At 23.0% G+C, this 25,571-nt stretch overlaps 2 protein-coding genes across 8 annotated transcripts; one reads left to right on the forward strand and one right to left on the reverse strand.

The window, feature by feature from the left end:
* The first annotated feature begins 1,037 nt into the window (after positions 1–1,037).
* LOC127281637 (dedicator of cytokinesis protein 9) lies at positions 1,038–22,150 on the forward strand. 7 transcript variants are annotated; one of them, XM_051305447.1, is made up of 27 exons: positions 1,038–1,802; positions 2,821–2,937; positions 3,326–3,504; positions 3,614–3,683; positions 5,713–6,818; positions 6,969–7,130; positions 7,902–7,981; positions 8,072–8,325; positions 8,692–8,933; positions 9,094–9,199; positions 10,058–10,429; positions 10,622–10,819; positions 11,033–11,179; positions 11,490–11,676; positions 11,800–11,826; positions 12,479–12,657; positions 12,974–13,170; positions 13,351–13,758; positions 13,843–14,143; positions 14,352–14,511; positions 14,676–14,836; positions 15,293–15,622; positions 15,933–16,083; positions 16,462–16,724; positions 16,981–17,338; positions 17,494–17,785; positions 18,513–22,150. In XM_051305447.1, the coding sequence occupies exons 1-27, from the start codon at positions 1,704–1,706 to the stop codon at positions 18,745–18,747; spliced, it is 6,381 nt and encodes a 2,126-aa protein (XP_051161404.1). In that variant the 5' UTR covers positions 1,038–1,703; the 3' UTR covers positions 18,748–22,150. The 7 variants fall into 7 exon arrangements, with proteins under 7 accessions (XP_051161404.1, XP_051161406.1, XP_051161405.1 ...); XM_051305449.1 differs by having other exon boundaries at positions 1,039–1,802; positions 15,933–16,074; XM_051305448.1 differs by having other exon boundaries at positions 1,039–1,802; positions 9,094–9,193.
* Positions 22,090–25,469, reverse strand: LOC127281638 (ras-related protein Rab-34-like). The gene is made up of 7 exons (XM_051305454.1): positions 25,202–25,469; positions 24,512–24,678; positions 24,147–24,248; positions 23,815–23,879; positions 23,600–23,730; positions 22,996–23,206; positions 22,090–22,816 (listed from the first exon to the last, which is right to left on the reverse strand). The coding sequence occupies exons 1-7, from the start codon at positions 25,262–25,264 to the stop codon at positions 22,743–22,745; spliced, it is 813 nt and encodes a 270-aa protein (XP_051161411.1). The 5' UTR covers positions 25,265–25,469; the 3' UTR covers positions 22,090–22,742.
* Between the last annotated feature and the right edge of the window lie 102 nt (positions 25,470–25,571).

The raw sequence follows: 25,571 nt of genomic DNA on the forward strand, positions 1-25,571 counted from the left end.
TTTCTTTTTATAATTTTATGTAATATTCTATTTTTTTTACAATTTTGAAAAAATTTTAATAACGGGAAAATTTTAAATTGCGATTTTAATGTGTATTTTAAGGTTAGGGTGTAAATTATTCTCGAAATTCTAGAAACTACATATCTGTTCAATTCATAAATTTTATTGATTTTCAATAAATATCACAATTTTAATAAATAATTTATCTATGATTTTCTGATGAAAATAAGGTTATTTATATTATTCCGCTGGCATATGACATTAAAAATCAAAATAGTTTAGAAAGGGGAATAATAATTTTTAAGTTAATTTAATTTTAAATATTTTATTATTTTAGAATATAAATAAATTAATATACCTAGATAAACAAGTAGTTTTAATTATTTGCAATTTAAAAGCTCAAAATCTACAGTAGTATATATTTTTAGGTTTTTAGAATAAAAAAAGAACCAATCAGTATAAACATGCTATTGGAGCAGCCAATCACTGCGTACTCTAAACATGCTCACTTTCCAGAAAATACTTCTCATTTTAATTTTTATTAAAAGTATTATTATTATTATTTAAATATATTTTTATTCTTTTTTAAATATTTTTTAAACATAATATTTTTTAAGAAAATATAAATAAATTGTAAAATAATACTTGGTAATTTTAAATTATCCGCGCAATGTATCCAGCCAATCACGGCATACAGTTCATATATCGTGGAACGCCGGAAAATTTACTTGTAAAAAAAACTCAATTTACTTTAAATATAAAACATAAATATTATAAAATTCGTATTTCCTGTGAATATAAAATTATATATTAGTTGTATAATACCTAAATTTGTGTTAATATATAAGTTAATTCAATATATATAAAACAAAATAAACGTTAAATTTGAGGTTAAGTTAAAAAGTTAAAAATGTCAAAACATCTTTTTCTTTTTAGAAAAAATAAATAATTATCAATTGAGAAAATTATTATTACAATTTTTTATAAAATCGAAGAAAGTAGGTTTTTAAAAAAAATGATCTTGCGCATACTTGATAAAAAAAAATTTTCTATATCCGAAAATTTATTTTAAAAAATTAATCAAATTTGAGGCGCATGCCCAAGTATTTTGATTTCACGGCTCAAAATACCTAAAGTCTCTTCGCGGAATAGGAGTCGGCTCTTTCTCTCTCTCTCTCTCTTTCTCTAGTTAATAATCTAAATTTAGAATGATGTAATATACGAGATTAATGTGCACCTTGCGACGAGATGTCTCCTGGTGTCAGTGGCTCGAATGCACTTGTTTTCGGGTTGGGTCATCTCCCTCTTGTACCCATTAACCTCTCTCTCTCTCTTTTTTTTTTTATCTTCCAAGTATAATCATTCACATGATTAACGATCCGGAAATTAAGCCGACGTGGTCATAGTTCGATGCGTAATAATAAAAAAAAGACAAATTTTCGCAATTTTTTGAATTTTGACGCATTGTTTTCAAGTTGCTTTTTTTGTGAAAAAATAGATGTTATAAAAACGTGGAAACAGGCGACTGTCAATTTTACAAATGTGTGTGTGTGCGGCATGTGGTAGTGGACGCGTAAACATGGCAGCCGCGAGAAATTCTTGAAAGAGTGTACCTCCTGCGCGAATAAAAGTGTCAAATGATATGATTCCGGTTTTTGTGCATCATAATTCGAGGTGACAATGTTAATGTGTCATCGTGAAAAATGAGTGAAAGAAAATTTACAAGAGGCTTAGGAAAGCCTGGCATGGCTGCTCAACTCAGGGAAACTGTATCGCAAGTTGTTCGCGAGAGTACTGTGCAGGTGAATAAATTTTTTTTATTTTCTTCTATTTTTTACAAAAAAAAAATTACTTTTTGCAAATTTTATAAATTAAAATAGAAGTCGATATTTCTTTTTTAATCAAATATACATTTTATCAATTATAATTTATTTTATCTTTGCAATTATTTTTGAATGTATAGAAGATGTATTTTTTTTCGCATTTAGTGATTTATTTTATATTAAATGTCAAATTATTTCCTCTTTGACGAATTTGTTTTATGATCAATGTATTTATTACATTGAAAACAATTTCCAGCAATAGCTTTTTTAATTTATAATAGATTGAAATTTATTTTACCATAGGTAATTTAATTTAAAATTCTTTGGCTTATTATTATTTATTCTTTTTTAATATTTTTTTAAATATAGACTTTTAGTAAATAAATTGGGAAATATAAAATGATCGAATTAGGTCGATCTATTTTAACATTTTTCCTGTCTAAACATCAATGGATATTGTTTTGAAAAACATAGTGAATACGGATATTTTCTATATGTGTGTGTGTGTGTGTTTGTTAATATGAAAAAGAACAAAGTTCGAGGTCAATATAAACATAGATGATGTCAATGTTTAGATAGTAAATTATTACATTTTCCATTTTAATTGTCAATCTATATTTATTTGGTTTTTTTTAATGAAATAGTTTTATTTTCCATCTATTTTATTTATTTACTTTTTCCTTGTGAAGGTATTTTTTTTTATTAATTTACAGTACAATTCCCATAAGTTAATTGAAATTTTTATAGTTTTTATTCTAATGATCATTATTTTAATTAGGATAATTATGATATTTATGGTGATTAAGATAATTAATTTAATTATCTTAATTATATCTTTAATGAGAATTTATATACTGTATATTATAATAATAAGGGGAATTTGTCAGTGAATATTAATTTTACTATTTTAATAATAATATATTTTTTTTTTTTTGAAAATTTACGTTATTTTCAATTTTATTCAATATTTAACTTTGAAAATTTTTTTTTCTTTCAGAATAAACCGCATCTCGTTGAACCAATTGATTTTGAGAATTTTGTTTTAAAAAATAAAACATTATTACAAAATGATCCACAACGTGAATTGTTACTTTATCCACAAGATGATGTATCGGTAAGTTATATATTTTCTGCTTTTAATTTTCTTGAAAATATATCATATAAACAAAAATTGTTAACTCTTTGTGACTCAAATTTAAAGAAACAAAACAAAATTTGAAAAAAATTATTTATTTCTTTTAATCTTTTATTTCCTCAAAAACTAATAAAAAGATTTTTTTTTGGCTAAAAATCAATGTTTTGAATGGAAAGATTTATTTATGATTAAAACATAAAAAAAAAAATATCCTTAAGATTAATTTTAGAAATAATTCAATAATCTTTGGTTATCGTTCTTATAATAAAAAGAATTTTAATTTGATTTTGTTTTTTTATGGAATACAAATTTTATTAAATTAATAATTTAAATATTATTAAATTATTTTCTTCAATTTATTTTGCAGCAAGTTGTCTTGCCGAGAAGATATCGAACAATTGTACCCACTGTACAACGCATTTCCGATTCCGAGGAAGATCAAGAAAATCTCCTGACAAAAGAATGTAAACGCAGTTATGCATCGAATTGGAATTTAGTGCATTACAAATATTCCGTCTACAGTGGTTCTTATCTCGAATTGCCAAAGTATGACTCAATTTCAATATTTTTCAATGAAAAAAAAAAAAATCCGAAATCTTTTTTTAAATTAAAAGAAATTATTTTTTTTACATGTTTTTTTCAATATTTGTTTTAGAATATCAAAAGCAGATGATTTAAAGGACGAAGTTTATGAAATAGACACAGAGATCGACCAAGTTGATGAGGTAAAATTATTATTTCTTTTTTTTTTTCATATTGTCATGCGACTCTTATAACAACGAACTATGATAAAGTTTTATGACTCATTTGGATCAGGTGATCATTGATAAAATAGCAAACAGCGTTGAAAAAATATACTTTAAATATTTATACACAATATTACAGGGTGTTCAAATGACTTTTGAAAACCTTGAATTCATCTTGAAAGACTTGAAATCACCATAAAATTATTTATTTATTTATTTAATAATAAATAGGACAAAATTTCCAATTATAACAATTTTCTAAAATAATATTTATATTTTGAAATATTTTAAAAATTTCAATTTAACACAAACTGTTGAAATTAAAAACTTTTTTGAGAAAAAAATCCAAAAAATTTAATATGATGTAAAAAAATTGTTTATCGACAAAATTTATTCAAATTTATGAGAGATTACATTACTTAAATTTCTGATTTCCATTAACAAATTTACATATATATTAAACAATTATTAGCATAACACCAAATACGTTCAAAATATTTAGAAAATTTTCTAAAAAAAAAAATTTATTTAATTTTTCATGATTTACAATTTAGATGTTTTGAAATAATTGAATTTCAGAAGATTTTAAATTGAAATTTTTTTTGTAAAATTTGAATTACTGAAGATTTTTTTTTCTATAAATTTTTAACAATTCAGTTTTAGGGAATTTTTCCAATTTAATTAAAATTATTTAAAATAATTAAATTGTCGAAAAATTTTAGTTAAAAATTTCTTAAATAATTAAATTTTCTGAAAGATAAGCAGTTAAATTTTTTGAAAAAAATTAATTTAGATTTTTGGTAATAATTTACATTTTGAAGAGAGAGAGTTGCAATAATAAAAGTTTTTTTTTTTAATAATAATTAAATTTTCAAAAAATTTACCATATAATTTTTGTTTTAAATAAATAAGTTATTTAAAAATTGAAATAAATTTTCTAAAAGCCATACATCTATTTTTAATTCGAAAATTGTTTGAATAGTTAAATTATCGAAGAAGTTGAATAAAATTTTTGAAATTAATAAAATTTGCGATGAATTTTAATTAATTTATAAATTCAGTTTTCGAAGAATTTAATAAAAATTCTAAAAAAGGAATTAAGTTAATGAAAAATTTGAATTACAATTTCGAAAATAATTAAATTGTCAAAGATATGTAATTTAAAGAATTTTAATTAATTGAAATTTTTGAAATTTTGAAAATAATTGAAATTTTTTAAAGGATAAATAAAATTTCAAAATATATATTCACAGATTTTTGGAAATAATTGAATTTCAGAAGATTTTAAATTGGAATTTTTTGGAAAACTTAAATTTATGACATTTTTTTCTTACAAATTTTTAACAATAATTGAGTATTTGAGAATTTTGAAATAAAAATTTTCTTTTATAATTGATTTTCGAAACAATTTTTATTAAAATTTTGAAACTAATTAGTTTGATGACGAATTTTAATTAAATTTTTTTCATGTAAATAAATTTTGAATGATTATCAATTAAATTAAAATTTTTTTATTTTTAAAAATATTTTTGTCTAAAAAAACTTTATGCAAATTAATTTTTAGGAATTGTAAATTTGATTTTAAAAAAGCCACAGTCAAAAATTCGTTTAAATATATTTAATTAGAATTATAATTTATTAGAAATCTTATAAATGAAAATTGAATTTAATCTACTAATTTAATTATTTTTTATGTTTTATTTATATTCTCTAAATTTTGATTTATTTTTATTCTTTATTTTAAATATAATAGAAAACCTAGAGAAGTTCTTGATTTTTTTTTCGATAATTGCGATACACCCTGAACATTACACTTGCTTTTTATCAAAGAGATAAATTTGTTTTAAAAAAAAGAAAGAAATTAAAAAAATTTTCCATAAATTAAAAAAAATATATTTTGTTGTTGTCAGAGAAAAAGGCAAAATTTTAAAAATTAAATTTCGCAATTAAATTTGTCTATACAAATTGAAATTTCAAAAATTATTTTCAATTTCTTTTTTTTCTTCAGATAATTACAAAAAATGACAGTATTGCAAAACAAGGTTACCTAATGAAGGGACCAGAAATTGGAAGCAGTGATCGAATGTTTGCGCATATTGGATCAAAGTCATTTAAGCGTCGCTTCTGTCACTTGAGACAAGAAGTCGATGGTACTTATATTCTTGAGATGTTTAAAGATGAGAAAAAAGGCGAGGCAAAATTATCGATTGTCATGGATTTTTGTGCTGAGGTTGTGAGAAATCCAAAACGAGGTCGTTATTGTTTTGAATTAAGAATGAGTGCCGATCATAAATCATATACACTCGCCGCCGATAATGAAAATGAATTACAAGATTGGCTGACAAAATTAGTTTCCGTTTTACAACATTATAAACAACAGGAGGAAAAACGTGCCGCCTCATTGGAAAGAACATGTAATACACCACCGCCATCCCCTCAACCAATGCAAGTTTACGGCACTTTAAAGGGCCTTGAACAAAGTATGAATCCACAATTAATAAAATATGCCCGCGAAACTGATACAAGTATTGCATTGGCGAGACGTGAAAATCGTAAAAGAATATTGAGTCTCTATCCAAATGTGGCGCAGGCAAAATCGACAATTAATCATTCGAATAGTGAGACAAATGTCGATTCTTATAAAGAGCAATTTGGTCAGAGAATATTTGTTAAATGTGAAAGTTTAAAATTTCGTTTACAAGCACAAATTGATGAGAATGCATCACTTTGTCAAGTTGAACCATATTATACTACATTGTCTTTATTTGATGCGCGAAACGGAAGGAAATTAAGTGAGAATTTTCATTTTGAAATAAATCATGAAATTGTACGTGATTTTGTTAAGGAACTTAGTCCAACAAGTGTTATGACGGAGATATCGAAAAATATTCAATTACCCGATGATTTATCAACAATACCAAGCGATTGGGCAAGATTTGCAAAACAGGCTATTTTTAATATCAATAATCCACATCCAGAAATATTTCTTGTCGTTAGAATTGATAAGATTTTACAGGGGAGCATTTATCAAACATCTGAGCCATATTTGCGTGCCACTAAAGATCCACGTCTTGGTCTTAAGGTTCATAAACAAGTTAAAGCTTGTTGTCAAAGGTAATTTTCCTTTTTCCAGTTACTTTTTTAACTTTTATTAATTGTGTTCTAATTTGATTTATTGATGAATAATTTTGAATTTATATTTTTTGTTTTTTCCATTGTTCATTTAAAATAAGGGAAATAATATGTTTTTCTTTTTTTTTTTAGATTGGGTAATTACAGAATGCCATTTGCATGGTCAGCGCGACCTTTATTTAGATTATACAGTAATGAGTTGGATACATCGTCAGATTTTCCGGCAATTTATCGACAAGAAGGGAATAAAATCAGAGACGATGAATTGTTGAAATTACTCTCCGAGTACAGGAAGTAAGTAAAATTTTATTTCTCAAGAATATTTCCTGTTTTTTTTCTTTTTTATATTTTGACGGGTTAAAAAAACCAAAATTTCACCAAGAATTCAAAAAAAAAATTTTTTTTAACTTTTTCTTCTTGAAGAAATGAATTCTTATTTTCAAGACGTGAAAAATTATGATTTTAAAACAAAAATGATTAAAAAATATTTAGATTTGTAGTTCTTTTTTCTTTTAGAAAAAATAATTGCATTTCTGTTGAGATTTTTTTTAAAAATTCAATTATTTTCAAAAATAGATACATAAATAGTAATTGAATATAAGAACAATAATTTAATTGTCAAAATAATTGAACATAAAAAAAAAATGCAATTTCAAATAATTAAATTTATGAAATAATAAAACTTCAAAAAAAAAAGATTTGCAAGATTATTATTTTTTACAATAAATAAATATAAGAAATTACAATAAAAATGAGTGAATTTATAAAAATACAATTGAATTTCAAATATAATTTAGATTTAAAATTTTAATTGATTTTAAAAAATAATTAAATTGTGAGGAATTACAATTTTAATCTTGAGTTTTTAAATTTTTTTTGTTAAATTAATAATCTGAATTAATTTAAAAAAATTTTTAAGAATTTTTTAAATTTGGAATTATATGTAAAATGAAATTTTAAAATTATTAAATAAAAACAATTGGAATTTATAAAATTTAAATTTTTTAAATAAAAATCAATTTTTTTTTCTTTCTCCATTTGAAACATATATACGAATTATTTCAGACCGGAAAAACTCAACAAATTGACAGTAATTCCTGGATGGTTAAAAATAAAAATTGAAGCTCTGTCAGATATTCCTGAAAGTAAGTTTTATCATTATTTTAATGATGATTAATAAAAAAAAAATTATTTTCGAAATGCTTCGGTAATTTAAAAATAAATTTATTTTACAGACAGTTTAACGACTTCTTTAGCAATGTTAAAACAATTTCCTCTGCCTCCAACGTCTGAACCAACATTTGAAATTGCTGAATTTGAAAGTTCATTGGAAAAAGAAATTCATCCTTACACAACGTTTGTCAATCATCTTTATGTATATCCACAGAGTCTTTGTTTTGATTCACAAAAAATTTTCACAAGAGCCAGAAATATTGCCTGCATTGTTGAATTACGAGATGACGACAATGAAAATGCCGAGCCATTGAGAGTAAGTAAAGAAAAATTCTTTCTATATTAAAAAAAAAAAAAATTTTCTTTTTACTAAAAATTTAGATCTTATTTTCAATTAAATAAAAGTTAATGGATGAATTAAAAGAATTCGAAAATGTAGAAATTTCGCTTTATAAAAAAATACTAAAATATAGGTTTAATTTTTATTATTTATTTTATAAAATTTGGTTAAATATAAATTTTGCACTATCAAATTCTTTTCGCTGCAAATTGAAACTAATTAGTTTTAGGAAATATTTCTATTTTTTTCAATAATAATAATTATATTTTGTTTTTTTAAAAATAAATAGATAATAATATTGTAATATTAATGATTAATGATTTTAATTAATAACTATTTTAGTGTATTTATGGACGACCAGATGGACCTCTTTTGTGTTTGCGAGCATCGTGTGCAGTTTTACATCACAATTCCGTGCCTTCTTGGTATGAGGAAATAAAACTCAGATTACCTACAAAACTACACACGAAGCATCATCTTCTTTTTTCATTTTATCACATAAGTTGCGACATGAACAAAAAAAAGGAAAACGGCATTGAGAACTGCGTTGGATATTCTTGGCTTCCTTTACTTCATAAAGGAAGGTCAGTAACTTACACACAAAAAAATCCTCTTTATTTTTAAAAAAAAAAAACCTTATCTCTCTAACGTTATAAAATTTATTTTTATATATAAAATAATTATTAAAAATAAAATTCTAATTTTTATAATTTTGTAATTAGTAAATTATTTATTTTCGAATAGATTGAACGTCGATACTGAAAGTAATGCTCAACTTTTGCCAGTTGCAACACATTTGCCAGCCGGGTATCTTTCAATTCAACCCCTTGGTCTTGGAAAAGGGGTAAGAGTAAGATCCAATTGTTCTCTCTCGCACTAATAAAAAAAAAAAAACATTTTTTGTTTTTCAAGGTTCTACCTTATTTTTTCGGAATTACCATTTTCTTGTTTTTTATTCTTTAATTTTAATTATTATTCTCACTAGATATGATAAATTAAATAAATAAATGAAATAAAATACGATTCAATAATCGATTTATCTGCTTTAAATTAACTTTAAAATAAAATTTTTATTAACAAGTTCAAATATTGAATTTGTTCATAAAAGTATCAAATTTGAATTTCAGTTTAAAAATAATAATTGGAGGCAAATAAATCGGTGAGTGAATTTACCCGCGTTGAGTACAATAAACCTTTTTTACGGTATTCAATAAAATAAATTTCAATAAAAATACTTTTCCTTTTTTAAAAATCATTTTATTAGAAGAAAATTTTTTTTCTTTTTATTCTCTATAAAAACATATTCTTTGAATTAAAATATAACAAGGAGACTTGTGATTCTTCTTCTTCTTCTTAATTTTCATCTTACAGTGAGTTAATTATTTTTCATAATTTATATTACTTTGCATTATTCACAATAAAAATTCCATAATTTCACAAAGCATGCTGATTTGTAAATAAATTAATTTTTGCATGTTGTGAATATGAAAATCACACTGGTTTACAAAAATGGTCATGCACAAGTGGAATTAATAATTTCATAAAGTAAATAAATTTGGAATTTCTTTTTTCGGGTTTCTATAATTTACAATTAAAATGAGAAAATTATTCTTTTTATTTAATTTCACTTTTTTGGGTTCTAATTATTGTAAATGAAATTGAAAATTTTCTAATAAAAATTGTTTCTTTTTTTTCTTTAACATCTTAGAATGCTGGTCCAGAAATAACATGGATCGATTCGCAACGTCCAATTTTCACTGTTGGATTTCAATTGAATTCAACGGTTTTTACGAGAGATGCACATTTACATAATTTTTTTGCTCACGCGGAAAGAATTCTTGAAACTAAACCATCGGCATTGCCTTCGGATTCGGAGACATGTAAAATTTTGAAAGCAGCTCATGCAATGCAATTGGTCACTGTTATCACATTTTTGCCAACAATTTTAAATCAACTTTTCACTTTATTAACGTGTAATGTAAGCGATGAAATTGGACTATGCATCATACGACTTTTGGTTCATATTATAAATATGGTCCATGAAGCTGGTCGCAAGGAAATTTTACAAGCTTACGTTAAGGTATTTGCATTTTTTTAATTTATCGAATTTTTATTTTAAATTAAAAAGAATTGTAGAATTTTTTCAAATTATTATTTGATAATTGTGTTTTAGATAATTTTTAAATAAAAATATTTACTATAATTGATTTTTTAAAATTTTGAAAATAATTAGCTTAATTAGACAAAATTTTTTTGTTTGTTCAATTTACAGTTCGTTTTTGTCTCACCGGCGAAGGTAAATGGTAATCCAACTGTTCACGAACAATTGGGAAGACATCTGCCAACTTTACTGCAACCAAGCAACACGGATTTTCTTGTTGTCAATAAATTTTTACATCATTCTGGTTTCTTTTTTGAAATCATGGTTAAAAGTATGGCTCAACATTTACTTACCACCGAAAGAATAAAGGTAAGTCTCTTAAATTAAAACAAAAAAATTATTAAATTTAAATACATTTTTATAAAGTAGCAAATTACATAAAATCGTTGAGAATTTTTTAAAATTAATTTTTTTTTTCATTTTGTTTTATATATTTTTAATTATTTAAAAAATTAAAGCAAATTTTATTAACGATTTTTATTATTATTAATTACTATAATAAATTTTATGAATTGCTTTCAGATGCACAGAAATGAAAGATTCTCAAAAGAATATCACGAGAAAATTAAAACTCTTTTGGAAGTTGTTATGCCATATTTAATGAATAAATATAAAGAAATGCCTGTGGAAACTCACGAGTTGAACAAAAGTCTTGCCCACTTTTTGAAGGTATTAATGAAAATATTTTAAATAATTAATATGTACATCTAGAGAAACAAATTTAAGGAAAACAAAATTTTTATCATTGAAAATTATTTCTTTATTTTAAATTCATATAATAGTAGCTATATTGCAAATATTTCTTTTATTTATTTAATTATAAAAAAAATAATGAAAATTTGAAATTTAATAATTAATGAAATAATAATAATAATTCAATTCTTAAAAAATATATTTAATAAATTTATATAAATAAAAGTAAATTTTGAATAATTGATTAATATTAAATTAATTAATAATGAGAAATATTTTTTTGCAGAGATGTTTAACTTTTATGGACAGGGGTTTTGTATTTCGCCTTATAAATTCTTATATGGATAATTTTGCACCCGGTGATCCACGTACTCTACATGATTTTAAATTTTCATTTCTTCAAGTTATTTGTTCACATGAACATTTTGTTTCCTTCAATTTACCAATGATGCAATCGCGAATAACCTCTCGAGGTGAGTTTAAATCTTATTTCAATTATTTACCTATATTTATTTTTTTTTTCTCTCTTTTTGTTCATTTTTCAATTTTTGTGATGTGTGTATAAAACGTAATTAATTTTATGCCTGGCTCCGAAGAGACAGAGACAGAACCAGATTGTGATGGTATGTGAAATTAACGTTCATATACTCCCATACTTTATTGTGGTTTTTTTTTTTATTGTAAAAAATAGCCATAGTGAGTGGGAGTTTGTGCACATTTTTTTATTTTATTTTATTTCACACCACTATATTCCTTTTTAAATTCCTGCCTGAAAACTCCAATAAGTGGAATGTTTTCTTTTTTTAGTTTTAGTAAACAAATTTTACTTAAAAAAAATGTTTAATTCATGAATAATAATTTTTTTTTCGCATTTTTTGGAATGCGATTCTTTTGTCTTGAGATAAAATAGTATATTTTTTTTAACGATTTCGATTTTTTACCCTGTTCTTGTCTTGAATGAATTTGTTTTTTTTGTTTGAAAATTTTAGCTAATTCAAGAGGAGAAATAGTTTTTAGTGTACATCGCAAAATTTTGTTGCAAAAAAAAAAAAAAAATCACGAAGCACTTTTATTAAATTTTTTCTGTTATGCTCATTACATTGTTTTTTTTTCATTAAATCATATTATTATGCTTGTTGTTCATTTATATATTTATATTTATATATATATATATATATATATATATATATATAATGTTTTTTTGTCTTATTTTTAGAACATTTCGAGAAATTGTCAAATTTATTAATGAGATTATTTACTAAGGTTATTTTACAGATCTTCTGAATGAATATTGTCTGACGGAGGATTTTTGTAAACATCATTTCTTAGTTGGTCTATTACTTCAAGAAGTAAAGACATCCCTCTGCGAAGTTGTACAGGTTCGAAAAATTGCTATTGCCACATTAAGGGATTTATTAGCGAAACACGAATTGGACGATCGCTATCAAAATAAGGTACATTTAATTGAAATTTGAAATTAATTTTCTTATCTTTATTTTATTTATATTTATTTAAATTTACATATTTTTATTTATTTCTAATTTGTTAATTGAGAATTTAGAAATTTAATCGCATTATACTTTAAATTTAAATACAATTTAATTTGAATTTACTGAATCAGTTAGAATTTAATTAAAATTGTAATATAAGTTTAATTAATTTAAAATTGTAGCAAACTAATTATTTAAATTAATTTATTAATATGTCGTAAGAATTTTGATTTCTTTTTTTATATATGATTAATACTTTATTTTTTGGTTTTTTTTTCAGGGTCAATTGGGTAGAATTTCGTCACTTTACATTCCGTGGTTAAGCATTGTTTTGGAAAATCTCCATCGACTGGAATACAACGAAGAAAAATTGGATATTAAACAAAATTCGAATCGAGTTTCTATTAATAATTCCATCTCGACAAGTAAAGAAGCAAATAATGTGACTGCTGCCAGTACACCAAAATCAATACACAGGTATTTGGAAAATTTTCAATAATTAAGTGATAATTAAATTCTTTTGTAAATTCCAAATTAAAAAAAAAAAATTAATTTTTATCATTTAAAAACTAAAAATCAATTTATTTCACGTCACCTAATTTCTTTCTTTTTTTTCTGTAAAATATTCAATAGTTGAAAAAAATATTTTTCCCTTAGGCTCACAATGCATTTGGATTCACAATCACCAATAAGAGCGTCAATGCATTTAAGGGATTCGACATATTTTGCAGCAATTGCTGGACAAACAATGGTTAATGGATATTCATGTACAAGTATTGAATCTGATGTTTCAACAATGTCGGGTGCATCGCAATCAAATATTTCACAAGAGACAACAATAATTCGTGAACCATTGGAAAATGGTACCAAAGAACATAAATGTCACTCGAGATCATTAAGTGTCGTTCAATCGTCGAATAGATGTGATAAATTACAATCGTCCGAAGTAAAAGATGTTTTACTTGGTTTTCTATTTATTATTAAATATCTTGGCGATCATCAAATAATTGCCTGGTGGCAACAATGCAGCGATACGGAAATACTTAATTTCTTTACAATCATTGAGTAAGTGTTTTTTTTTTTTTTTTGTTTATTTTGTTTATTTAAAAATGTAATTTTATTGATTAATTTTTGAAAAAATTTGTTTAGAATGAGTCTTCAGCACTTTAGATATGTGGGCAAAAGGCAAATTGTCGCGAATGTCGCAAAAGAAGGCGGAAAGCCAAGAGCAGCAAAAGCAATGACATTGCCAGCGAGAATGGCGCCTCCTGATTTTTCAAATGACAGTCCAACAACTGGAACATTACAACCACATAATACAGTTGCACGTGAAAATTTAGTGGAAAATGATTCGGGAAAAAGTTATCACGCCTTACTTGAAGCGAATCTCGCGACTGAAGTTGGTCTCATTGCTTTAGATTGTCTAGGACTTTTTTGTATACATTTTAAAGTAAGTTGAATACAATTAATAAAGTAATAAATAATTTTTCATTAAGTGTTCGTTTTTTTTTTTAAATTTAATTTAATTTTTCGGTTTTACTTTATGAGATTGTAATCGTAATTTTTCAATTTCGGAGAAAAATCCTAAATTCAAAGATAAACATTTCGGTTTTAAATAATTAGATTTTTGAAAAATTTAATTAATATTAATTTTATAGGAAGTGTTACTTACCAATGATGGTGGGAATCCAGTGATGCAAAGGGTATTCAATATTTATTTAATGTTTCTTCAGCTTGGACAATCGGAAACACTTTTTCGACATGTGTTTGCTGGTCTTCGAGCATTTTTGAATAATTATTCAGTCGTTTTGTTTCGAGGTTTGATCTTTTTTCTTCTTTATTCATTAAAAAATTTTTTTTTATTTAATTATATTAATTTATTAAAATTAATTTAAATAATTTTTTAGTAAAATATTCAATTATTTTTAATTATCTTTAATTCTAGTTTATTTTATAATTTTTTGAAAAATTTCCATTGACAGGTAATGCAATATTGTGTGGAAGATTGTGTTACGAATTATTGAGATGCTGCAATAGTAAACTGAGTTCAATTAGACAAGAATCATGTGCCTTACTTTACTTGCTCATGAGAAGTAATTTTGAATTTACCAGTAGAAAAGGATTAATTCGAGTCCATTTGCAGGTATTTATTCAAAATTTCAACAACAACAACATCAATTTAACGCGAGTAAATATTTTCAAAAACTAATAATCAAAAATTATTAATGGATTAAACTTTGAAAGATCGAATTTCTATTTTATTGAATTTTATAAAGAATTAATTTTAAGTCAATTTGTCATGATTTATTATAGAATTTTCATTTAATTGGATTCTTATTATAGAATAGAATTTCTATGAAGTTGAATTTTTTAAATGACAATTTCTATTTCCCTTAATTTTCATTTGTTCAAACTTTTGTTATTTGACAGAATTCTTAAAGTATCCAATTTTCATATTTGTTAAAAACATTGTGTAGAAATATTTCAAAATGCATTTGAAAATTAAAAATTAATTTCAATAAAAAATCTCGTATCGTCAAGATTATAATTAAATAAGAAGTAAATAATTTTTTTCCCCCTTTTTTTTTGTCGTCAATAGGTAATTATTTCTGTGTCAAAAATGTTGGGAAACGTGATTGGCTTGAATAATTCAAGATTTCAAGAATCATTGTCCCTAATTAATAGCTATGCATCATCTGATAAAGTTATGAAGGGCACGGGTTTTCCAGTTGAGGTAAAAGACTTGAATAAGAGAATTAGAACAGTTTTAATGGCAACGGCACAAATGAGAGAACACAATAATGATCCAGAAATGTTGGTCGATTTACAACATAGTTTAGCGAATTCTTATGCCAGTACACCGGAGTTGAGACACACTTGGCTTGAAACAATGGCGAGAAATCATGCAAGAGATGGAAATTACTCAGAAGTATGTTTTTTTTATACTCAATTAATTGCAAAATTAATATAATTAATTTATTGAAATCAAATTTTAAGTAAATAACAGTATTAATAATTATAGTTGACTCTATTTATAAATTTATATAGTTCATAATAAATAACTTATTTTTAGGTAATGGAAATAAATTACTTTATTTATTACAAATTTTATTTATTTACTTCTAAATATTAGAAATTAAAAAAAAAAAATAAAAATTAACTTTAGAATGAAAAATATATTTTTGTCTATTTATATAAGTAAATTTTAATTATTATTTAATGTTTATATTAATTTTCAGGCGGCTTGTTGTCAATTGCACATCGCTGCTCTAATGGCAGAATATTTAAAATTGAAAAAAATTCACACATGGGGCGCCGAGGCTTTTGATACTATTTCGACGAATATTAGTCGTGATGAGCGAGGACTGAAGGTCGATGCTGGTGAGAGTTGTATGTCGTGAATGTTTATTTTTCCAGCTTTTATTTCATTCTCATTAACAATTTTTCCTTGATTTTTCTGAAACGTAGAAAATAGACATTTTTGTACCTTTAAAATTAATTTTTTTTTTAAATTTAATTCACAATTTATCCTTGATTTTTTTATATTGAATTTTTTGAAACGTAGAAAATAGACATTTTTGTGCTTTTAAAATTATTATTTTTTTAATTTCACTTTTTTTCTACCTGTAGATAATATTTTTTTTTTTTTTTTTTTTTTTGATGTGTGCTTTCCGTAAAATTTCATTGTGATATTCGTTTCATCTCGTGCTGTAATTATTGAATTTGGAATTGATTTTTATTAATAATATTTTTCTTTTTTTTCACCAGGTGTACAAGACATTCATTATAATGAGAGTTTGCTTTTGGAACAATTGGAAATGTGTGCCGAGATGTTGGAAAAAGCGGAGCGCTTCGAAGTTTTGGGACCTCTTTATCGACTTATTATTCCCATGTACGAGAGAAAACGAAATTACGAAGCTCTATCCAATTGTTATTCACATTTAACACAATCGTGCAATAAAGTCGTTGAGGTCACTCGAACTGGAAAAAGACTTTTGGGTCGATTTTATCGTGTTGCATTCTTTGGTTCTGTGAGTTTTTTTTTCTCCCAATAATTTATCAATTAATTTAATAAAACTAAAATTAAAATAATAATCATAAAATTAATTAATTATTAAAATAATAAAAAGAAATATTGACAATAAACTAATACATAAAAGTAATTAAAAAAAAAAATGAAAAATATGATTATAATACTATTATTATGTAATATTAATAAACTATAATTATTATATTTTTCGTTAATTTTAAATTTTGTATTTTTTTTTTTTTGCTCGTAATTTTTAGGCATACTTTGAGGAGGAAAATGCACAGGAATATATTTATAAGGAACCAAAAGTAACGTCACTTTCAGAAATTTCCGAACGACTTTATCATCTTTATTCGGAAAAATTTGCAGCTGAGAATGTGAAAATGATAATGGACTCGACGCCCGTCGATGTTACTGAATTGGATGCTAAAATGGCCTACATTCAAGTGACTCACGTGACTCCTTATTTTGAAAAAAATGAATTGGAAATACGTCCAACGGAATTTGAACAAAATCACGATGTTTCGTGTTTTATGTTTGAAACGCCATTCACAAAAGAGGGAAAAGCTAGAGGAAGTCCTGAAGAACAATGGAAACGAAGAAGCATCCTTACGAGTAAACTACTACTATTATTATTATTTATAATATTAAATTTATTCACATCAATCTAAATTTAAACATTTATTTTTTCTAAACTAAATTATTATTTATTATTATTAGTATTATTTATTGAAAATTTAGTTAAATTTGTGAATTAATTATTTTGACAGCTCACTATACATTCCCATATGTAAAGAAACGAATTCCCATTATTGAGAAACGAATTGTGGAGCTTAGTCCAATTGAAGTTGCCTTAGATGAAATGAGACAGAGAGTTCAAGAATTGGAGGATGTTGCATTAATTGTTCCAACTGATGCAAAAAAATTACAACTCAGGTTGCAGGGAAGTGTTTGTGTCACGGTTAACGCCGGACCATTGGCCTACGCTTCCGCCTTTTTAGATCCTGCCCTCTCTCCACAATATCCCGACGATAAAGTCGAAGAATTAAAAGACGTTTTTAGGTAAATAGTCAAATTTTTTACATTACTATTTTTAATTGGACTATATTTTTTATTATATTTTAATTTTTGTAGGCATTTTTAATATTTTCTCAGGGTGTCGAACAGTTAGGGAAAAGTCAGGGAATTTCTTTAATTTTCTGAAATTTTTTATGAATAAATTAAAGTAACTATTAGTTTCAAAATTTTTTTTTACTTTTTTCCCAAAGAAAATACAAATTAAACAGTTGGCCTTCACACTCAATTAATTAGCATATGATATATTTTATATTCATTAAGTAAATAATTATTTACTACTATTTATTGAATCTAATAAATGATTCTTTAAACTTTGATAACAATTCATTAATTTTTTTGCAGTGAAATATTTGGTTTTTTAATAAAAATAAAAATTATTTGATACAATTTTATTTTATCGGTTCAACTTCAAATAAAGTAAATTATTCATTAATACAAATAATTTATTATTTAATGCTAATAACCACATTTAACTTATAAAAATAAATAAATAACTTATATAAATAATTTTATCAAAATAAAAAATTTTTATTGTAATTTAGGTCAGTGAAAAGTCGGGGAATTTTTTTCCTAGCAGTTGTTAGACACCCTGTTTCTAATTTTAAAAAATATTTAAGAGAAAAGAATTTTTTTTTTTTATTTAGACAGATATATATTTTTTTTTGTTCCATTAATTTTTTTCATTGTTGTATATGTTTTTTTGTTTTAATAGGGAATTTGTGAAAATTTGCTACACAGCATTACAAATTAATGGTAAATTAATATCATCTGATCAACATGAATATCAAGAAGTTTTACGTGAAAATTATCAAAAGCTGTGCCAGAATTTATCATCTTTATTAGGTGAGCCAATATGGTCGGACGATCAAATTGGAAGCTTCAAACGTAACAGTGCAGCGTTATTTAGCGCAATAAGTGGCACAAATAGTCACACAAGCACCGCCTAATTTTTTGAGACTGAATCTTTGATACGCATCTGGATAAACTTTTTTATATATAATAATATTATACATAATAGGTATGTAGAAGCAGGTTTTTACATCAGCATACAAAAACAAAAAAAAATGTATTTTATTTCGAATCTATTTAAGCTTCTAGAATCTATAAGGGACAAAAAAAGAAATTCTTTTCTCTATCTCGATTAAAAGTATTTTTCACAATGTCGGCCAGTATATTCTCGGGAATAATGTGTTTTTAACTATTTTAAAACAAAAGTAGTGAATTATTGCTTTCTGTATTTTATGAATCTCGAAGAATTTTTACATTTTTCAAACGCTACAGATGGAGAAAAGAAAATTAAAGTCTTCCTTAATGTTAGTATTCTAATTTGTCTTCCAAAAAGGTCTTTTCAAATTTTTTTTTTTGAACTTCGTTTTTTTTTGTCTTATTCAAAAAAGTTTTTGATACAAAAATTAAAAATATCGTATAATTGATATGTTTGTTTTCGGATTTTTGCGAATTCGAATCAAAAATTATTTTTTCGTGAAATTTGTAAGACAATTAAAAATGGGGAGATGAAAACTGCCATATTAATTAGCATTTAAGAATTCTTTGACAGAATTCGATAAATGCAAAAGACGAAGTAGAATTTTGAAAAAATTTTATCTACATGACGTTTAGTCAAATTATTTGTATAATTTCTCAATGTTATGCAATTTTATTTTTAGTTATTTTTTTTATGTTATTTTTTTACTTCGATAATTTAGTATGCTCATCTTATTAAGCATTTATTTCACCGACTTTAATCAAAAATATTTTTTAATTGTTTTTTTTTTGATAAATTTTTAGTCATGAGTTATTTAATTAAAAATTATAAAACTGAATAATCGGTAATATTAATTACAAATATTGTAATTAAAAATAAATCAAATATAATGACGGTTTGCCCGAAAAAAGATATCATTATTAAAGTTAATTAAGGGAATGGGATGTTAGGAATATTATAAATAAAAAGATTGAAGTAATTTAAATATCAATTATTATTTAAATTAACTTATAATTGTTGTCAGCTAATCCAAATATATTTGGATAATATCTCATATGAGACATTATTGATAAATTTGCACTGCACTTAAACAGAAATAGTTTTTACAACTTTCTCTCATGAGAAATCAAAGGCAATAGAAAGAATAATTCATAATTATGAAAAAGCGCGCTACAAAATTTGAATTAAATATTACCGACTAAATATTAAAATTAAATAATTATATCTGCCGATAACTCTCTTTATTCGTTACTATATAGATATTATATGTATTGTGATATATATTTACAGGGTACAATTTATTTTTTTCTCGTCATTCAAACTTTAATTTAGTGCCCAAATTATTATTTGTATATATTGGCAATAATTTAATAATATTATTTTTTTTAAACTATAGTAGAACAATTCTGAATTTAAAATATATAGAACAGAGAATTTTAATATTTGAAAAAAGGCAAAATTTAAGCAGAAAAATTTAAAAAATTAATATTTGGAAAAAGTGAAAATTTAGGGGAAAAAAATTAACAAAAAAAATTAGTTATTTAAAAAATTAACATTTTGAAAAATTTCGAAAAAATTAATATTCTTTTATTTTATAACTTTTCTTTTTTTTTGTATAATTTTTGTCTCGTAGGGAAATTAATGAAAAACTTAATATGTACGTTATATATATATATTCTACTAACAGTTTTTTTTTTAAATTCATAGTTTACAATATCAAATTTTTCAATAAAATTCTATTTCATAATCCTAAAATCTAAATTGTTTTTGCAAATAACTAATAAAATTAGTCGGCGTCGAATTTAGTCAAAATAATATTAAATTGACCCAAAAATTATTATTTTCTAGAAAAAGTGATAATTTTTTTTTCTTTTTTTTGAATTTAAAATCTTTATTTTTTTTTGTAATATATAATTTTTGTCTCGAAGGGAAATTAATGAAAAAATTAATGTGTACGTTATATATGTATGTACCTTTTTTATTTTAAGCTACATTCAACGTCTGTATATTATTATTATTATTATTAATATAAATCTAGGCTAAAAAGATATAAAATGATTTTATAAATTTTGCGAAATATTATAATAGCGATGAAACATTTGTTGATTCATTGAAAGTTTTCGCAATTTCTTTGCAAATTGAATGTTGCGTGCGAAACTATAGAAAGTACTTTTGTGAGTGAATATTGTAAATGTCACTCGTAGAAAAATTTATTCGTTTTTTTTTTTTTTTCATAAATCTTATAATATATTATATTAATCAGTTGTGTCCTTTTATAATTTCATGTTTAGATATAGAAAAATAAAAATATATATTATATATGTATATTGTAAATGTACAGCTGACTTGGGACACGTCTGATTTGCTGAAAAATGCGCATTATAAATATAGCTATATATATAATAATAATAATTATAACAATAATAACTGTTTGTACGCGCATTCATCTATTGAATGGATTTTGGAAAATTTTACATTATAATTGATTGACAATTTTGAAAAATTTTATGTATAATATTTATATATAACTTTTTCAATCTGCGTGAAAAAAAAGTGGTCAGATTTTCTACATAATCATTACTTGCATTTAAGAGTTGTAATTATAATTTGACAGAATTTGTTTCAGAGTTTTATAGAATTTAAGTTTCCTTTTTTTTGTGTTCGTTTCATTGACATAATTTCAAACTAAAAATTCTGATTTTGAGATCAGAAAAAAAAAAATATTATTTAGCAGAATAATAAAATTAAATTATAATAAAAGTAAATTTTAATCTAAGAAAATAAAAAGTTTGTAGAATAACTTATATTAATAATTAATGAACTATTAATTAATAATTTTCATTTTAAATTTTTATATTCATTTTTCAAAATACAAAATTTAGTTTGCAATTATGTTAAGAATGACGAAAACTAATTTTTTGCGTGCATTTGTTTGTTTATTATTTTTTTAAGGGAGTAAAGTCATGACAAAATGTGATTGATGGGGAGTGAGGGACAAAAAAAAACTGAAACGAGATAAATAATTGAAAAAGTTGATGTTATTTACGTTCAATAAAATGTAAATGTAATTATTTTTTTTATATATATATATTATGAATTATTATCGGTTGCTTTATGTTTTTTGTTGAAATTAAGAAAATATTTCTTATTCATATACGAGTCAATTTATAATAAATAATAGAGAAGAGACAGGGAGAAAGATAAGAGAGAGAGAGAAATAAAATTTTGTTTCTCACATCCACTAGAAAAAAAAATTGTTTTTAAAACTCACAAATTACGAAATTTTTAATAAGCTTCTTATAAATTCTTTCATTTTTTTTTTTTTTTTTTTTTTTTTTTTTTTTTTTTTTTTTTTTTTTATTGAATTTCTTCTGTTGTAAAGTCAACTTTTTTCATTTGGAAAAAATGTAATTAAAATAATTCACTTAAAAATAGTTAATTACAATTTATAATTAATTAAATTATTTGTTTCGCAAATTTGAGAATGAATTTTATGCTCAGCTTTAGAAAAATTATTTAATAATAATAAATAGAAATTTTATTAACTCATCTCTCATATTTGGAAAAATAAATAATTATTATAATAATAATATAAATTTATTTATATTTGATGATAATTTTTTTAGCTGAGGGTCAAAAATAGACTGCATCTGATATTTGAAAACGATTCCGACCAAATGATGTTTATTATCGCACAAAAGTATTGTTAAAATGACTTTTATCTAAAACTGTGTAACTCTTTCACAATAAATACACTTTATGAAAATATTTAATTTTTACATTTTTTTTTTTTATAATTGACTAGAAAAAGAAGAATAAGTAAATTAATAAAAAAATTCTGATACTTTCTAAAATTATTCAACTTTAAAAATAATTACCATTGCAATTTGGGGAATAATATAGAATTTTAGAAAAAAAAAGTTTATAATAAATTATTAAGTACTTATATTTAAATGACTAGAATGAACAATTTGTACATTTTTGGAGTTTTTTGTTCTTCTCTGTTGATCCGTTTTGATCTTTCTTTAGAGCTAAAATAAATAAAATTTGTTATTAATATATAATAATAATTATTATTGTTGTGATTATTATAAAATAATATAATAAATGAAAAACATTAATTTAGGAAGAAAACAATTTAAAAAATAATTTAAATTTATAAAAATTATTTAAATTAATTATTAAAATGAAAAAAAAACCCAGAACTCACTTATTAATCCAAGTGATCCAATTGTTTTGGTATCTGTCTTGTAACTTTGAAGTTCCCTTAAAATGGAAGCATTAAATGAAAGAACTGCAATTCGAGAAAATAATTCATTGACACCATCGCCTGTTCTTGATGAAACAGCCCAAAATTCAGCTTTCATAAAATATGACACTGCCGTTGCTCTTTTCTCAATAATTTGATATACTTGATTCGACTAAAATTAAAAGAAAACAAAATAAATAAAAAAGCACGCAAACATTTATTTATAACAAAAGAAAATGAAAGAAATAATTAAATTGTTTACAAAAAAAGCAATTTTTTTTTGTAAATAATTTTTATCTACAAATTTTTTTAGATTATATTTTAAAAAAAAAACGCTATATTTTTCAAGAGTTAAAAAAATTTATTAAAAATAATTTTGAAAAAATTTATTAGAAATAATTTTGAAAATATTTATTAAAAATAATTTTGAAAAAAGGTTTTTATTTTGAAATACAATTTTTTAAGTGGAAAAAAAATATATTGAAAACAATTTTAATAAAAAGATATAATTAAATTTAAAAATAAGAATATTGAGACTTTTTTAAAAGTTATAGATAATACTTACCAATAAATCTCGTTTGGTACCAATTAGAAAAATATGATACGAATTTGTGTTACATTGACTGGCTTCTTTTAACCATTGTTTGCAATGAGATAGAGACATTAAATTTCCCAAATCGAAAACTATCATTATTACTGAAAATAAAAATAAAAAAATTTCGGCAAATGTATATTTAATTTTTTTGGGAAAAATTTATATATTTTTTTTTAAATTTATACCATTAGCTCCTCTATAATATGATGCTGCAATGCATTTAAATCTCTCTTGTCCAGCAGTATCCCATCTATATAAATCATTATTATTATTATTATTATTATTATTATTATTATCTTTTTATTTAGTTATTTTTATTAATTTACATTTTATTACAAAAAGGAATTATAAAATTGTTCAATATTTTTATTTACTTGAAAATAATTAATTTCTTTTTGTTATTTAAAAAAAAAATTTTTATTTTTGAAATTCAAATTAAATTCTTGTATAAATAGAATATAATTTATTTTATTATAAAATATTATAAAATTATGAGATTAAAAATATTTTTACTTACATTTGCATATTAAATGGAACTCCCAAAATATCAAATTTCTCCACTTCAAAATCAACTCCTATTGTTGCCTTATAATTATTGTTGAATGATTTGTGGCAAAAACTATAGTTAAAAAAATTAATTTCAATTTGAAATTATTTTAAGAACTATTTTAATTTTTTAAGCGAATTTCAGTTAATTTAATTTACATAAAAAAACAAAATTTTTTTGGAAAAAATTCTATAAATTAAGAGATGTTATTTAATTTAAAAAAAAAATTTTTTTTTGAAAAAAATTCTATAAATTAAGAAATGTTAATTAATTAAAAAAAAATAAATAAATAAACAAATAATGTTTGTTTTTAATTTTGAACAAAAAATTTTTACCGATTCACTAGAGATGTTTTTCCAACAGCAACGTCACCTAAAACAATGACTTTTGTCATTCTTGGAAAAATAGATTTTGTACAACAAAATCGACGAATTTGTTGAGAAAATTCTTTTTCTTTATATGGCGTTATATCTGAGGAGAAAGGCGGTTGCCACTTTTTAATCTGAAAATTATTTGGTAAAAATAATATTTTAAACATTTATTTAAATAATGAAAATAATAAAAATAAAATAATAATAATAATAATAATAATAATAATAATAATAATAAATAAATAAAAATAAAAAATTATTTTTTTGTCAATTTAGAAGAAAACAATTTTTTTTGTCAATTTAAAAAAAAAAAAATTAATTTAGGAGAAAACTGTTACCTATTAATTTATTATTTGAAATTTAATTTTTATTTATTACTTTTGTGATAGTGACAAAAAAAAATAATTATAGATTAATTACTAATTAATAAAACCAAATAATAATTTTTACCAAAATGATATAATAATTACAATAAATTATTAATTATTCATAATTATAATTATAGAATTATTTATTAATAATATATTAATTATTATACAATATTAAATTTATTATATGAATTATAAATTTAATTAAATTAATTTTGTAAAATAATTTTTTTTTTAAATAAATTTTATACTTAATTTACATATTAATTATATAATAAAAAAATACCTGTCTGTCTTCGTGAACTTCAGTTTTCATCATTTTAAATACTGCAGAACGTGTTTGTAGCATTTTTTAAAAATTTATTTATTATTTTTTTTTTACACATAAAAATTTATATATTCTAATGAAAACCTCATTAAGGGTGTAATTAACGTTTTTTTTTTTTTTTTTTACAAAAAATGGAAGGAAAATTGTTCCTAAATTTGTAGAAAATATATATTATGTATGTATCACTATATACTGATTGATTCCTAGTTTAAAATGAAAACACGCGTTGCTGAGGCAGGTGTTCCTATGTTTCTATTTTTTTGAAAGGAAGGGATCATGCGGGCATGTAATGACGAATGTTCAAAAATTATAAACGAACCCACTATTC

This window comes from Leptopilina boulardi, unplaced genomic scaffold (genome assembly GCF_019393585.1).
Source record: "Leptopilina boulardi isolate dan_hultmark-lab unplaced genomic scaffold, ZJU_Lbou_2.1 LbouV2_273, whole genome shotgun sequence".
NCBI classification, from domain to species: Eukaryota; Metazoa; Arthropoda; class Insecta; order Hymenoptera; family Figitidae; genus Leptopilina; species Leptopilina boulardi.